This window comes from Bubalus kerabau, chromosome 19 (genome assembly GCF_029407905.1).
Source record: "Bubalus kerabau isolate K-KA32 ecotype Philippines breed swamp buffalo chromosome 19, PCC_UOA_SB_1v2, whole genome shotgun sequence".
NCBI classification, from domain to species: Eukaryota; Metazoa; Chordata; class Mammalia; order Artiodactyla; family Bovidae; genus Bubalus; species Bubalus kerabau.
This window is the reverse complement of record NC_073642.1, coordinates 69,107,547-69,122,717: the sequence shown is the minus strand read 5'-3', so window position 1 is coordinate 69,122,717 and position 15,171 is coordinate 69,107,547. Positions and strand designations below refer to the sequence as shown.

At 48.1% G+C, this 15,171-nt stretch overlaps 1 protein-coding gene across 3 annotated transcripts in view; it reads right to left on the bottom strand.

Moving 5' to 3' along the window:
• Positions 1-15,171, bottom strand: part of TDRD9 (tudor domain containing 9) — a 111,971-nt gene that overhangs the window by 19,619 nt on the left and 77,181 nt on the right. For all 3 annotated transcript variants that reach the window (XM_055555808.1, XM_055555810.1, XM_055555809.1), the window contains 5 exons: positions 14,557-14,817; positions 13,336-13,491; positions 12,342-12,412; positions 10,884-10,993; positions 10,317-10,413 (listed from right to left, as the gene is read on the bottom strand). In XM_055555808.1, coding sequence (XP_055411783.1) covers positions 10,317-10,413; positions 10,884-10,993; positions 12,342-12,412; positions 13,336-13,491; positions 14,557-14,817 — 695 coding nt within the window. The remainder of the gene's footprint in view (positions 1-10,316; positions 10,414-10,883; positions 10,994-12,341; positions 12,413-13,335; positions 13,492-14,556; positions 14,818-15,171) is intronic.

Genomic DNA, 15,171 nt, shown 5'->3' with positions numbered 1-15,171 from the left:
TCCTTTGTTTCTTTTTCACTTATTTCTGCCCTAATTTTTATGATTTCTTTCCTTCTACTAACTCTGGGGTTCATTTCTTTTTTTTCTAGTTGCTTTAGCTGTAAAGTTAGGTTATTTGATTTTTTTCTTATTTTTTGAGGTAAGCTTGTATTGCTATGAACCTTCCCCTTAGCACTGCTTTTACTGAATCCCATAGGTTTTGGGTTATTGTATTTTCATTTTCATTAGTTTCTATGCATATTTTTATTTCTTTTTTATTTCTTCTGTGATTTTTTGGTTATTCAGAAGCATGTTGTTTAGCCTGCATGTTTGGATTTTTAGTAGTTTTTTTTCCTGTACCTGACATCTAATCTTACCACATTGTGATTAGAAAAGATGCTTGGAATGATTTCAATTTTTTTTAATTTACCAAGGCTAGATTTATGGCCCAGGATGTGATCTATCCTGGAGAATGTTCCGTGTGCACTTGAGAAAAAAGGTCCAATTCATTGTTTGGGGGTGAAATCTCCTACAGATATCAATTAGGTCTAACTGGTCCATTGTATCATTTGAAGTTTGTGTTTCCTTGCTAATTATCTGTTTGGTTGATCTATCCACAGGTGTGAGTGGGGTAGTAAAGCCTCCCACTACTATTGTGTTACTGTTAGTTTCCTGTTTCATACTTGCTAGCATTTGCCTTACACACTGCAGCGCTACCGTTTTGGGTGCATATGTATGTATGACTGTCACGTCTTCTTCTTGGATTGATCCCTCGATCGTTACGCAGTGTACTTCGTCTCTTTTCACGGCCTTTATTTCAAAGTCTATTTTTTCTGACGTGAGTATTGCTACTCCTGATTTCTTTTGGTCTCCATTTGTATGAAATATCTTTTTCCAGCCCTTCAGTCTTTATGTGTCTCTTGGTTTGAGGTGGGTCTCTTGTAGAAAGCATATGTAGGGGTCTTGTTTTTGTATCCATTCAGCCAATCTTTGTCTTTTAGTTGGGGCATTCAACCCATTTACATTTAAGGTAATTATTGATAAGTATGATCCCATTGCCATTTACTTTGTTGTTCTGGGTTTGAGTTTATAAACCTTTTCTCTGTTTCCTGTCTAGAGAAGATCCTTTAGCATTTGTTGGAGAGCTGGTTTGGTGGTGCTGAATTCTCTTAGCTTTTGCTTGTCTGTAAAGCTTTTGATTTCTCCTTCATATTTGATTGAGATCCTTGCTGGGTACAGTAATCTGGGTTGTAGGTTTTTCTCTTTCATCACTTTAAGTATATCCTGCCATTCCCTCCTGGCCTGAAGTTTCCATTGAAAGATCAGCTGTTGTCCTTATGGATCCTTATGGATCCCCTTATGTGATATTTGTTGCTTTTTCCTTGCTGCTTTTAATATTTGCTCTTTGTGCTTGATCTTCATTAATTTGATTAATACGTGTCTTGGGGTGTTTCGCCTTGGGTTTATCCTATTTGGGACTCTCTGGGTTTCTTGGACTTGGGTGGCTATTTCCTTCCCCATTTTAGGGAAGTTTTCAACTATTATCTCAAGCATTTTCTCATGCCCTTTCTGTCTGGTTCTTCTGGGACTCCTATGATTCAAATGTTGGGGCATTTAACATTGTCCCAGAGGTCTCTGAGGTTGTCCTTATTTTTCTTTTTTCCTCTCTACCTCATTTACTTCCACCGTTCTACCTTCCACCTCACGTATCCTCTCTTCTGCCTCGGTTATTCTTCTGTTGGTTCCCTCCAGAGTGCTTTTGATCTCAGTTACTGCATTATTCATTACTGACTTTTTTATTTCTTCTAGGTCCTTGTTAAACATTTCTCACATCTTCTCAACCCTTGTTGCCAGTCTACTTATCTGTAACTCCATTTTGTTTTTAAGATTTTGGATCATTTTTACTATCATTATTCTGAATGCTTTTTCAGGTAGACTCCCTATCTCCCCCTCTTTTGTTTGGTTTCGTGGGCATTTATCATGTTCCTTTACCTGCTAAGTATTTCTCTGCCTTTTCATTTTATTTAAATTGCTGTGTTTGGGGTGCCCTTTCTGTAGGCTGGAAGTCTGTGGTTCCTCTTTATTGTGGAGCTCGCTCCCTGTGGATGGGGTTGGACTAGCAGCTTGTGAAGGTTTCCTGGTTAGGGGAGCTTGCATCTATGTTCTGGTGGATGGAGCTGGATCTCTTCTCTCTGGAGTGCAATGAAGTATCCAGTAGTGAGTTTTGGGGTATCTATGGGTTTGGCATGACTTTGGGCAGCCTGTCTTTTAATGCTCAGGGCTGTGTTCCTGAGTTGCTGGAGAATTAGTGTGGTATGTTTTGCTCTGGAACTTGTTGGCTCTTGGGTGGAGCTTGGTTTCAGTGTTAAGTATGGAGGCTTTGGGGTGAGCTCGTCTATTAATGTTCCCTGGAATCAGGAGTTCTCTGGTGTTCTCTCTGGCTTTCAGTCTTATTCTTACACTAGCCTCAAGACTTCTCCACCCATACAGCACAGATGATAAAACATCTAGGTTACTGGTGAAAAAATTCTCCACAGCAACAGACACCCAGAGAGGTTCACAGTTACATGGAGAAGAGAATAGGGAGATAGAGGTGACCAGGAGGAGAGGAGGGGGAGTCAAAAAGGGAGACAGCAATCTAGCCAGTAATCAGTTCCCTCGGTGCTCTCCATAGTTTGGAACACCCAGAGAGGCTCACAGAGTTACATGGAAGGAGATAGAGAGGAGGAGGGAGGGAGATAGAGGTGACCAGGAGGAGAAGACAGGCAGTCAAAAGTGGAAAGACCAATCCAGCCAGTAATCAGTTCCCTAAGTGTTCTCCACAGCTCGGAATACCCAGAGAGATTCACAGAGATAAGTCAAGAAGAGAAGGTGGAGGGAGGAGACAGAGGTGACCTGGGGGAGAAAAGGGAGAGTCAAAAAGGGGAGAGAGCAATCAAGCCATTAATCACACCCCTAAGTGAAAATGAATACTAAAGATTTGATTCTTAAAGGTACAAAGTGTGTTAGTTGCTCAGTCGTGTCTAACTCTTTGCAACCCCATCGACTATACAGTCCATGGAATTCTCTAGGCCAGAATACTGGAGTGGGTAGCCTATCCCTTCTCCAGGGGATCTTCCCGACCCAGGAACTGAACTAGAGTCATCTCCTGCATTGCAGGTGGATTCTTTACTAACTGAGCTATCACAAAATTGATAACAAATATCAAAAAGCAAAGATTAAAAATCTAGAATACAGGTTAGACTCTCAAAAATATTAAAAATACAGAACAAAATCAATCACAAAAATGATAAAAAATATATATATGAAATTTGCTTTAAAAATAGGGTCTTTTTTTGCAAGGTAATAGGTTATAAAAATGAAAATTAAAGGAGTAATAAAGAACTTAAAATTTTTTTTTAATTTAAAAGTGATAATAGTAAAAATATATTTAGGAATTTCCCTGGGGCTGTTGTGCCAGCCCAGTATTTTGGATGATGTACTCTGCAGAGAAGTTAAATAACCAGGGTGACAACATACAGCCTTGATGTACTCCTTTCCCAATTGGGAACCAGTCCATTGTTCCCTGTCCAGTTCTAACTGTTTCTTCTTGACCTGCATACAGATTCTCAGGAGGCAGGTAAAGTGGTCTGGTATTTCCATCTCTTTAAGAATTTTCCACAGAGCATCTTCTTGACCCAGGGATTGAACCCTGGTCTCCTACATTGCAGGCAGATTCTTTACCGTCTGAGCCACCATGGAAGCCCATGGAAGTCTGTAAGCCCTGCTTGAATGTTAAAGGAAGTGACCAAGAAAATCCTAAATTCTGCCAACCCCTAAGGCAGCAACTAATTTCATTTTTGCATTTTCCCCTCCAGTTTTTATATCAAAAAGAATAGAGTATATCTAGTTATAAAAAGAGTAAAGTATTTTTACTAATCCATTACTTAGGTTTCTAATTCTCACTGCATGACAAGACAATGTAAAGAATATTTTATCACATATAGTTTTCCCCCTACTTTTGAATTCCCTCCCCAGTGAAGTCTTATAAGTGATATTTCTGGAGAAAGGGTTATAAACTCATGTGTGACCTGTGAAAGAAGTCTAGCACCCAGTAAAAGCTTCAAGATGTTTGTCCCACCTTCCCACCGCAAAACAATCACACACACCAAGAATACAGAGCCCTGCGTCCCCTTTGCACAAAAGCCTGCTGCTTCCCGCCGCCGCCGCCAGCTCCTGCCACTCCCATCTCCCAGAGCTCTCCTGAACCCACGCACCCTCTCCATCCCAACAGCCACCGCCTCGTCCAAAGCGCTGCCATCGCCCACTGGGCAGTCGGCTTCCGACCAATTTACCCCGCATCTACTCCTGCTTCCTCTAGTCTGTCTTTGCTGGCTTTTCACAACACGTCCGCTCATCTTGCGTCATGGCTCAAGGGCTCCCAGCGGTGTCCGCAGCATCCTGACAACCACCTCTGCAGGGCTCCATTGCATAGCATACTCCTGGCCAGGCCCCTGCTTCTCTGGCTTCCCAGAAGGAGGGGCTCAGGCTCCTCCAGCAGGAACCCTGTTCCCCCCGACACTCACACCCAGGACCCTCAACCCCAAGCTCCCTCGCATGTTACAGGCATTAGTTTAAAACACTACTGTCTCAGCCCATGACAGGCTCAACAGATTATCAAATGAATGAACATTTTGAAATACTGATATTATCAAATGAATAAAATATTTTTGACATTTTATTTTTAGTTGGAGAATAACTGCTTTATAATACTGTGTTGGGTGTTGCCATATACCGACATGAATCAGTCATAGGTATACATATATCCCCTCCGTCTTGAACCTCCCACCCCATCCCACCCGCTCCACATTGTCCCAGAGCACCAGATTTGACTCCATGCATCATACAGCGAATGCCCACCAGCTGTCTGTTTTACACATGGTGGTGTACGCGCTCCCAGGCTGCTCTTTCCATCCATCCCACCCTCTCCTTCCCTGCCACCCCATGTCCACAAGGCTGTTCTGTCTGCGTCTCCACTGCTGCCCTGCAAACAGGTTCGCCAGCGCCATCTTTCTAGATTCCACGTATATGCATGCATGCTAAGTCACTTCAGTTGTGTCCAACTCTGTGCGACCCTCTGGACTGCAGCAGCCCGCCAGGCTCCTCTGCCCAGGAGATTCTCCAGGTAAGAACCCTGGAGTGGGTTGCCGTTTCCTCCTCCAGGGGACCTTCCCGCTCCAGGGACTGAACCAGCGTCTCTTACGTCTACCTGCATTGGCAGGTAGCCCAATGTATATGTGAGTATAAAATATCTGGTTTTCTCTTTCTCACTCACTTAACTATGCATAATAGGCCCTAGGTTCATCCACTTCATTAGAACTGACTCAAATGCATTCCTTCTTATGGTTGAGTAATACTCCATTATATATATGTAGCACAGTTTCTTTATCCATTTATTTGTTGGTGGACATCTAGTTGCTTCCATGTCCTGGCTACTGTAAATAGTGCTGCAATGAACACTGGGGTACGTGTGTCTTTTCAATTATGGTTTCCTCAAGGTATATGCGCAGTAGAGGAATCACTGGGTTATACAGTAGTTTTATCCTTAGTTTATTAAGGAAGCTCCATGCTGTTCTCCATAGTGGCTGTACCAATTCACATTCTCACAACAATGCAAGAGGGTTCCCTTTCTCCATACCCTCTCCAACATTTATTGTTTGTAGATTTTTTGATGATGGCCACTCTGACTCGTGTGAGGTGATATTTCATTGCAGTTTTGATTTGTGTTTCTCTAATAATGAGCAATGTTGAGCATCTTTTCCTGTGTTTATGAGCCACCTGTATGTTGTTTTCAGAGAGATGTCTGTTTAGATCTTCTCACTTTTTACAAATATTGATATTAAATACCTGTTAAAATATTTTGGTAATTTTATTTGACTCAATCAATGCAGACCTTTCCCATCATCTAGATTAGTGAAACTCTGAGGAAAACACTCCAGGCAGACAGGGTTCTTCTTGGTCCTAAACACATACGTTCACACACACACTTTTCCCATCGCTGTAATAAAAATGGAAGAGAATCACATTCTAAGTAAACTCAAAGAGACTCAGATTCACTTACACGTTAGATGTTGAGTACATGCTTTACACAACAGTCACCAGAATGTTTCCTTAAATGGCAAAGCTCACCCACATTTGTTTTTAATGAATGTAATTTATTATTTCAGTTTATACAAAACCTTTCCAAAACAGAATAACCAGGGCTCAGCACAGTGAAGGACGACAGCTTCATCACGGCTTCAACGAGGCATCACGTCGCCTGCATGTTCCTGCAGCTGTGACGAGACTGAAACTGACCGCCTGCCTGTGAGGACGCACAGCGTGACAAGGGCGGGCCCAACACGCTCAGCCGGGAACCAACTCCCACTGGGGTAGCAACTCCATGCTCATCGACTCTAAATCTTAAATTAATAAAGGAAACCAAAGCACTGGGTTTTATTCCCTTCTAGGGATCCTAACACCCTATGCTAAGTCACTTCAGTCGTGTCCGACCCTGTGCGACCCCATAGATGGCAGCCCACCAGGCTCCCCCGTCCCTGGGATTCTCCAGGCAAGAACACTGGAGTGGCTTGCCATTTCCTTCTCCAATGCAGGAAAGTGAAAAGTGAAAGTGAAGTCGCTCAGTCATGCCCGACTCTTAGCGACCCCATGGACGGCAGCCTAACAGGCTCCTCCGCCCATGGGATTTTCTAGGCAAGAGTACTGGAGTGGGGTGCCAGTGCCTTTTCCGGTAAACACCCTATGCGCACCTAAGAAACAGTGATTAAGACCAAAAAAATACTTTTACTTCCTTTATGAAGCATGTTCTAGATTCAAACCGAAAACTGCAAAAATCAAGACAGGAACAAAAGCAAGTCCAGTCCTCATAGCATGCAGCAAGGGCACACTATGGAGGCCCCAGCCTGCAACAGAGCGCATGGAAGGAGCTTCAGTTCATCTGAGCATACCACAGCCATCTGTGCAAGGGCCGACTTCTCTAAACAAGGAGGTTTAAACTTACGTTGCAATATGTTAAAATGATGTTGAAACAGAGTTCCTGCGGGTGGAACTTTTCTTGCAAGCTAATATCCTAGAACTCCGCAAATGTGCCAGATAAGGAAATCAGTTCAGTTCAGTTGCTCAGCCGTGTCCAACTCTTTGAGACCCCCATGGACTGCAGCACGCCAGGCCTCCCTGTCCATCACCAACTCCTGGAGTTTACTGAAACTCATGTCCATTGAGTTGGTGATGCCAGCCAGCCATCTCATCCTCTGTCGTCCCCTTCTCCTCCTGCCCCCAACGCCTCCCAGCATCAAGTTCTTTCCCAATGAGTCAGTTCTTCACAACAGGTGCCAAAGTACTGGAGTTTCAGCTTCAGCATCAGTCCTTCCAATAAATATTTGGACTGATTACCTTTAGGATGGACTGGTTGGATCTCCTTGCAGTCCAAGGGACTCTCAAGAGTCTTCTCCAACATCACAGTTCAAAAGCATCAATTCTTTGGTGCTCAGCTTTCTTTATAGTCCAACTCTCACATCCATACATGACCACTGGAAAAGTCATAGCTTTGACTAGATGGACCTTAGTTGGGAACGTGATGTCTGCTTTTGAGCACGCTGTCTGGGCTGGTCACAGCTTTCCTTCCGGGAGCGCCTTTCAATGTCATGCTGCAGGCACCATCTGCAGCGATTCTGGAGCCCAAAAAATAAAGTCTGTCACTATTACCCCAACTATTTGCCATCAAGTGATGGGATCAGATGCCACGATCTTAGTTTTCTGAATGTTGAGTTTTAAGCCAACTTTTTCACTCTCCTCTATCACTTTCATCAAGAGGCTCTTCAGTTCTTCTTCACTTTCTGCCATAAGGGTGGTGTCATCTGAATATCTGAAGTTATTGGTATTTCTACAGGCAATCTTGATTCCAGCCTGTGCTTCATCCAGCCCAGAGCGTCTCATGATGTACTCTGCATGTAAGTTAAATAACCAGGATGAAAATATACAGCCTTGACATAGTCCTTTCCCAATTTGGACCCAGTCTGTTGTTCCATGTCCAATTCTAACTGTTGCTTCCTGACCTGCATACAGATTTCTCAAGAGGCAGGTCAAGTGGTCTGGTATTCTCATCTCTAAGAATTTTCCAGAGCTTGTTGAATAAGGAAATATATTTCCTCAAAAGGTAAATGTTAAATCAATCTGAAGCCTCCATAAAAAAAAAAAACAACGCTGTTAAGTACTTTGTAATGCATACTGTATTAACCTTCAAAGTGTTAAGAGCCTAACAGCATCTCCAAACGCTGCTCAGGCTGTCCTCTGCCCACCTCCCTGCTCTGCTGCCAGATGCGAGCAGCCAGGCCCTGAGTCACGGTGGGGGCTGAAGTGTCTGCGAGTCTCCTCCACTGTCCTGTGAGCCCAGGAGGGCCCCTATGACAGCTGGGGAAGCCCAGACTTCAGCGAGTGCCAGGCACGGCCAGAGAGCAAGCCCAAGTCCTTTTCTTAATGTATATTCTCAGCACCCAACCTGCTTCCAGTACTTGACAGGTCCCTGCTTTGGTCTCCTGTTTCCTAAGGCTTCTTTAAAATACGGGTACAAAAACAGTCCATGAATACATTGGTCAACAACAGAGACTGTCTGTGAGCACACAGGGTGGAGACATGAGCCGCTCCCCGCTCCCGTGCTGCTCGTCCAGGGCAAGTGGGCGAGGATGCTCGCCTGGGGGGGTATGGAGCACTGGAGGTGATGGGGAGAGCTCCTCCACGGGAGGACAGGCGGCAGCGCAGCAAGACAGTGCGTGCCGGAGCTCCTCCTGCTCAGGCTCTGAGTGCCTCCAAATACCTCACTGTCCAGAATTCTTAAAGAGGAATTCATCCTGGGTAAAACAAAAATACACTGCATTACTCAAGTCCTCAAGAGGTTTATATTGAAAAAAGAGCTGAAGCAGGAGCCTGGATGGATGCAGCAATACACCCACCGCGTCAGAGCCCCGCCCCTGCCCCGCGTGGAGCTCTCTGGCTGCAGCGTCGCACCTGGTGTGTTAATTCCACAACTGCCTCCCCTACAAAGACCCAGGAGATGCCTTTATTCTAGAGATGTCTATCACACCATTATTACAAAACTAGAGAGAAACCAAATTCCAACATACAAAGGCATGTTAAATTCCTTCAGGGTCAGAGCAGGTCAGAAACAAACACAAATGTAAACACAACAGGGAAGAGTTGATAAAAGCCACTCTGTGTCCACTCAGCAGTGTGTGATGCAACGTGTACAGGGAGTATTTACAAAGATGCCGTCGTACTATGAAAATGCTTATAAAATGTAGTACGAAAAAATTTAAAAACAAAATAAAACGTGTACAACACTGTAAACCAACTATACTTCAATTTTTTAAGTGTATATATTTATCCAGGTGAACACTGAAAATAAATATACTGATAACGTTCGTTTTTTTTCCCATACAGTCTTTTTTTTCTAGGTAGCAAATGTTTTTATAGTAAGGGGAAGAGACATATACAATTATTATTATTTCTTAAAAGCACTGTGTATCTGAGACGTGACAGCAGATTCTAAGCAGCCCGCACAGAGGGCTGAGGCACGGCACAGGGCTACCCACCCTGAGCTCTACCAGCGAGGCTAGTCGACGGACCTGTGCGTGCTCCCAGGAGACGTGGACGGGGCACAAGCCACGGGCACAAGCCCTCCTCAAGCGCGCGCAGGCCCGCCCCAGTGTCTGGGGAGGCCGTCCATCTCACCCTCCAGAACGTGGGCTCCCAAAGGCCCAGCTGCATTCCTTTCTTGAGTTCCCCCCACCCCACAACCCGACAAAGCCCAAAAGGGCTGCCTCCTCGGTCGTGCCCTGCGAATCCTGCTATTCCAACACAAGCCATGCAAAGGGCGGTGTCTCGGGGCTGCCTGCTGTCTGGCTCGTCCACACTCCACCCCAGGGGCTCCAGCTGCCTTCTTTGCTCGCAGCCCACAACGAGCGGGGACCCACCGGTGTCCACTGACTCCGATGCCAGGGAACCTGGCGTCGCCCCCTGGCTATGGATGCGCACCGCCACGGCACCGCTCTGAGCCTCCGCTCTCCCTCCCGAGTGCTTTCGCTGCACTGTCACCGGGCCCCCATGGGAGGCTGTGTGTCCTTGCCGGCCCGCTCACTGTCCTTATGAACAGGATCCAAGCGCAGCCCCACAAACCACCGTAAACACTGAAGCTGGCAGGCTTGCCGGCAGGCAGACCCCAGGGCCGTTTCCATCAGCGCGCTCTCACATGAGGACGCCCGCTTCTCCCGCTGGTTCGCGTCTCACCTGCGAGCACTCCCTACCTGAGCTCCATGACGGGTGCGAACAGCATGCTGAGGAGCGCGGGGAGGCCTGGGATGTGCGGCATCAGGGAGGTCTCCCGAAGCAGCATGGTGGACCCTGCGGAAAGGCCCGGCGGGGGGGCAGGTGGTCACTGCGGGCGCCCCGCGCTCAGGCCTCCCGCCCTGCGTGCAGCCATCCCACAGACGCCCGGCAGGGCAGAGCTCCCCGGTGCGGGTCCCCCAGCCCCCCAAGGGAAGCCCACCGCCTAAGGCCCTGGCTTTGACCCTGTCCTGTTTGGTTACTCCTCCTCTCCTTCCTCCTCTGGCCAAGACCTGGGATTTGCCCTCCTGTCCGGCCAAGATAACGGAAAGCATGGACGGCAAAGGAGTCCATCCCTGCGCCCCTGCCCCTGCGCAGGGAGCGGGAAGGCTGGGACTCTCCGGCTCACAAACTCACACCTGCCGATGCACTCAGAAGAGAGTCCAGGAGCCGGGCCGCAGGCGTGTGGCTGCTCCCGACCTCAGGACAGACGTCCAGGCCCTGGAGTCAGGCAGGGAGCAGGGCGGGCGGCGCGGCCCCTCACTCACCGGTGGTGTTCACGGAGAGGGACGCAGCGACCAGCAGCCGCTGGTGTGCATCCTCGGGGCTGTCGCTGATGATGACCGAGTTGATGCTTTCCTTCTCGATCCAGACGTACCTGGAAGCAGAGCTCCTGGGAGAGGCGGCCCCTGCGTGAGGCAGCGCCCGACGCCAGGCCAGGAGGGGCCGCTGCAGAGACAGGCCGGCCGCAAACGCAGTGACCGACCGACCGCTGGGAGGCCGCGGCCCGTCTCCGCCAAGTCTCGGCCATGTCCAGACCCACGTGCTGCCCTGGCGCAAACCTCCACCTCCGCCGCCTGTGCTGCCCACCTGCAGCGGCTGCCGCCTGCGTCCCAGCAGGCTGTCCCTGACACCCGCCTGGGGGAAGCCCGGTCTAGCCCACCTGCCCCTGCTCACAGCAGCCCAGCAGGGCCCCCTCCACACCTGCTCCTCCCGAACCTTTGACTCTAATCGCAGGCCAGGCTATCAAGTCCACACCGAAAGCTCTCATGAGCTTTCTGCTCCTCCTACGGTAGACACAGTCCATGGTGACCCGCCTGGAGCGCAGAGGGAACGGCCTCCAGAGTCTCTCCTCTGTGTGGGTGGGCTCCACACCCTCTCAAGTGCTCACCAGGCACCTGCAGACCCTGGGGCTCTTGCTGCAAACCGGGGGCTGAGCTCTGCGTTTCTAACAGGCTCCTGGGGACATGTCTGCTGCTGGTTCTGGAGGAGACTCTGGCAAGCCAGGGTTTTTCCTCTGCAGCCCAAGCGATTAAGATGCACAAAATGAGGCTTCCCATGCTTCTCAGGAGGAAGCGACTCGTGAGGCTTGGCGACACACGCCTCCCAGCAGTCCTCCGCTCTCACTCCCCGTCCTCAGGGAAGCACTCACTCCAGACCCGGCCTGCACCCTCTGCTGCCAGGACCCTCCTGCAGCCTTCACCCTGCCAGCACGATGCTCCTGGTTTTCACTCCTCCGCACACTCCGGGTCTCAGACTTCTGAAACCCGACGGCCTTCCGAGTGTGGTCAGGGCGCTCTGAGACGCCTCCATGATGTTCCAGGAGCCCATCAGGAGCCGCAGCAACCCACCGTGAAGTCAGAGGCTTCCTCTGTCCTGCCGCTGTGCCCACTGGACCCATAATGTGGGGGCACACCACCTGTGCTGTGGACACTAGCGCTCTCCCTAAACCCCTCCCAGGACACAGCAGGCATGACAGACCTGCTGGACGAATGGCGATGATGCTGAGAACAGAAATGACGAGGGCCCTGATGAAGCCCAGGTCTCAGCAGAACGGCTTTCACCTAAGAGAGTGTGGGCACCTCAGGTCTACAGCAAGCGCAGAGGCCAGAGAACTTAGCAAAGGCAGCAGGTTCCGAGAGGTTAGACATAAAAAAGCTTAGTTTCTGATAAGCCCTGTGAACCGAGGAGCAGAGAAAGAAGCTCCATGGGAATCTTAATCATACCTGAACTTGGATGTCCTGGTCAGACTATGGCACTTCAGTTCGTAAGGGTTGAAAGGCCCGTGAAGTGCCGCCTGCACACACAAAACACACAAAATGTTACCGATAAATAAAATGTCACTTCATTTTCATTTTAAAAATCCAAAAGTCAGCTCACAGTTTAAAAGAAAGAAAAAAAGCTACGTCTTAGTCCTAAGGTCTTGAAGATTTAATGGGGAAAAAATGCCTTAAAAGAGGTATTCTCCTGGAATGTATCTGTTTCCATCAATGGAAACCTTCATATTTTGCATATAAAATATATCTACACACACACATATGTAAGATAGCCTTTGGTCACGAAAAGGAAACACTGTCAAGCACTTCTGTGAAAGGCCTCTCCTCACTGCAGCAGCAGCCCAAGACCACACAGCCAGAGGCCAGGACAATGAAAGCCGAGTCCCTGCCTGGGGTGAGGGGGACACGTCCCAGCAAACCCTTCCCGCCAGATGCCACCAAGGGACGAAGCTAAGCCCTGCCGCTGGTCCTCCGACCCCGCAGCCGTGCTCCCCTCCATCTGACTAGCAAACACTGGTCACCGTGACTGGAAACGCAGCCTGCCACCCAACTGCCCGGCTTTGCTGCAAAGCTCCCGTCGTCTATCCTGCCTCCTCAGAACTGTCTGAGAGGCTGCCTCCCGGGCTTGAGTCCTCAGCAAGTCCGCCAAATATAATAAACATAACCCTCAGCTTTTAGGTTGTGCAATTTTTTCCACATGGTATCACCTCTGGAAAGGTTGGCTTAAAAACGAACCACTCAAAAAAAAAAGAACTAGCCAAAAGCCCGTCTCTACACTAAATTCTAGGTTTTTCTCACATTAATACAGGCTCCACAGTGAGACAAGTAACAGCACTAAAAACCAAGAACAAAAAACCACTGTGACTTCCAGCTACAACGCAGCTTTTAGCTGCAGAGTGATTCAAAGTTCTTAACTGGACTGTAGAACACTCCTATAAATTACCTTGCAGTTTGGGTTACCCAGCTTATTGGAAGAAAAGCTCTCCAGCAAAATCCGGATCAGGTGCTTTTCGTCATCTTTCACAGGAGACGCCATGGACATGTCTGTCAGGTCTTCTACTGATTTGGAAAAGAGACCCTTGAGAACTTCGTGGCTTTGCTAAACAAAATAAGAAAAATTCATTTTGCTAAAAGAAAAACCAGTATTAAAAACATTTTATTCCAAAGTAATCAAAGCATTTCATAGGCACGACCTTATCATTAGGTTACCTTTAGATCATTAAGATGTCAAAAGATAATTTATTGATTCAAACAAAAGAAGAACTCACTAAAGGCTCAGCTCATTAGCCTTTACTAACTTTCAAAGTGAAAGTCGCTCATTCGTGTCTGACTCTTTGCGACCCTTGACATACATAGTCCATGGAATTCTCCAGGCCAGAACACTGGAGTGGGTAGGCTTTCCCTTCTCCAGGGGATCTTCCCAACCCAGGGGTCGAACTCAGGACACCAACGTTGCAGGAGGACTCTTTACCAGCTGAGCCACCAGGGAAGCTCTCAGCCATCAGAGAATCGAAGAGTGACACAGGTTTTGTACACAGAATGTCAGCTTCATCCTGTGACTGTCACCAGGACCCCCGGTGCGTTTTCTCAAGTGGACACAATCCCAGCTGGCTCTGTGGTGACGTTTTCCTGCTGGTTTGCCCCCTGCCCAACCCAGTACCTCATCCCCAGCAGAAATTATAGAAGGGACCACCTTCAACATGAGCCTCAAAGTGGCATTTCAAACTTTCAGATCAAGAAAGGCAGCTTCAGAAATGGTTTTGAAATAAACAGTTGAAAGACATTTTGAAATGTTTCAAACGCTTGAAACAAATATCTTATAAAGGAATTATAAAATTCATTAGGGAGATAAATCTTGGAATCCATTTTTTAACAACTCCCCAAAGAGAGAACATTTTCACATTCAAGTTTCGTTCCAAGAACAACAGCAACAAAAAACCAACAGCCTCATAACCGGAAACCACAAGAACTGTACCTGGCCACCATGATTTGGTCTCAAAGAAACTAGAAGACATTTAGGAAGGAACCACAGATCTCAACACACCAATCACTGTCCGGCTCTGCAGCCCTTGAGATCCTGACAGCGGGAAAGGCCCCCTCTGCCTCCCTCCCCACCCCGCCCACGGGCGCGCACACACGTGCTCCATCCACGGGCAGCACACACCTTGGACTCGTAGGGCTCCTCAGCCGGCTCGGCATAGCCCTGGCTGATAAGGATGCCCCGTACGCTGACTGTGTCCTGCAGCCCTGAGGGGAGGTAGGCATCCACGTGCAGGACGCTGTGCACCATGGAAAAGACCTTCACCAGGAGGGTGCGGCCGCCGACCAGAGAGGAGAAGCGCTGGCTGGCCCCGCCACTCCAGCGCTCGCCGCACACCAGGCACCTCGCCGATGGCCGCATCTTGCAGATCTTGAACTCCAGGGCCTGCAGGGCAGAGGGCAGGGCCAGACACTCAGCTCAGACACTACCCAAAGTAGACTTGGGCAGAGTCTGCACCAGGGACCATCACAGATCCTACTGGAAGCATGTCAGGGTGACCGAGGACGTCTCAGGTAAAATCACATGGTTCTGTCAGTCGATGACAAAAAAGCTTAGAATGACTTTTACAAAGCACAGGTGGAAAAGCATTATAAACTTCACTAAGTTTGAAACCCTCCATGTACTTTAACTTGCTCCAGGAGCACTATTAGCAAAACCATCTACAGCAATATATCTCAGGGAAAAAGCAGAAACCAGACTTGGGGAGCACAACAAAATGAATGCCTTTCTGCTCTGGGT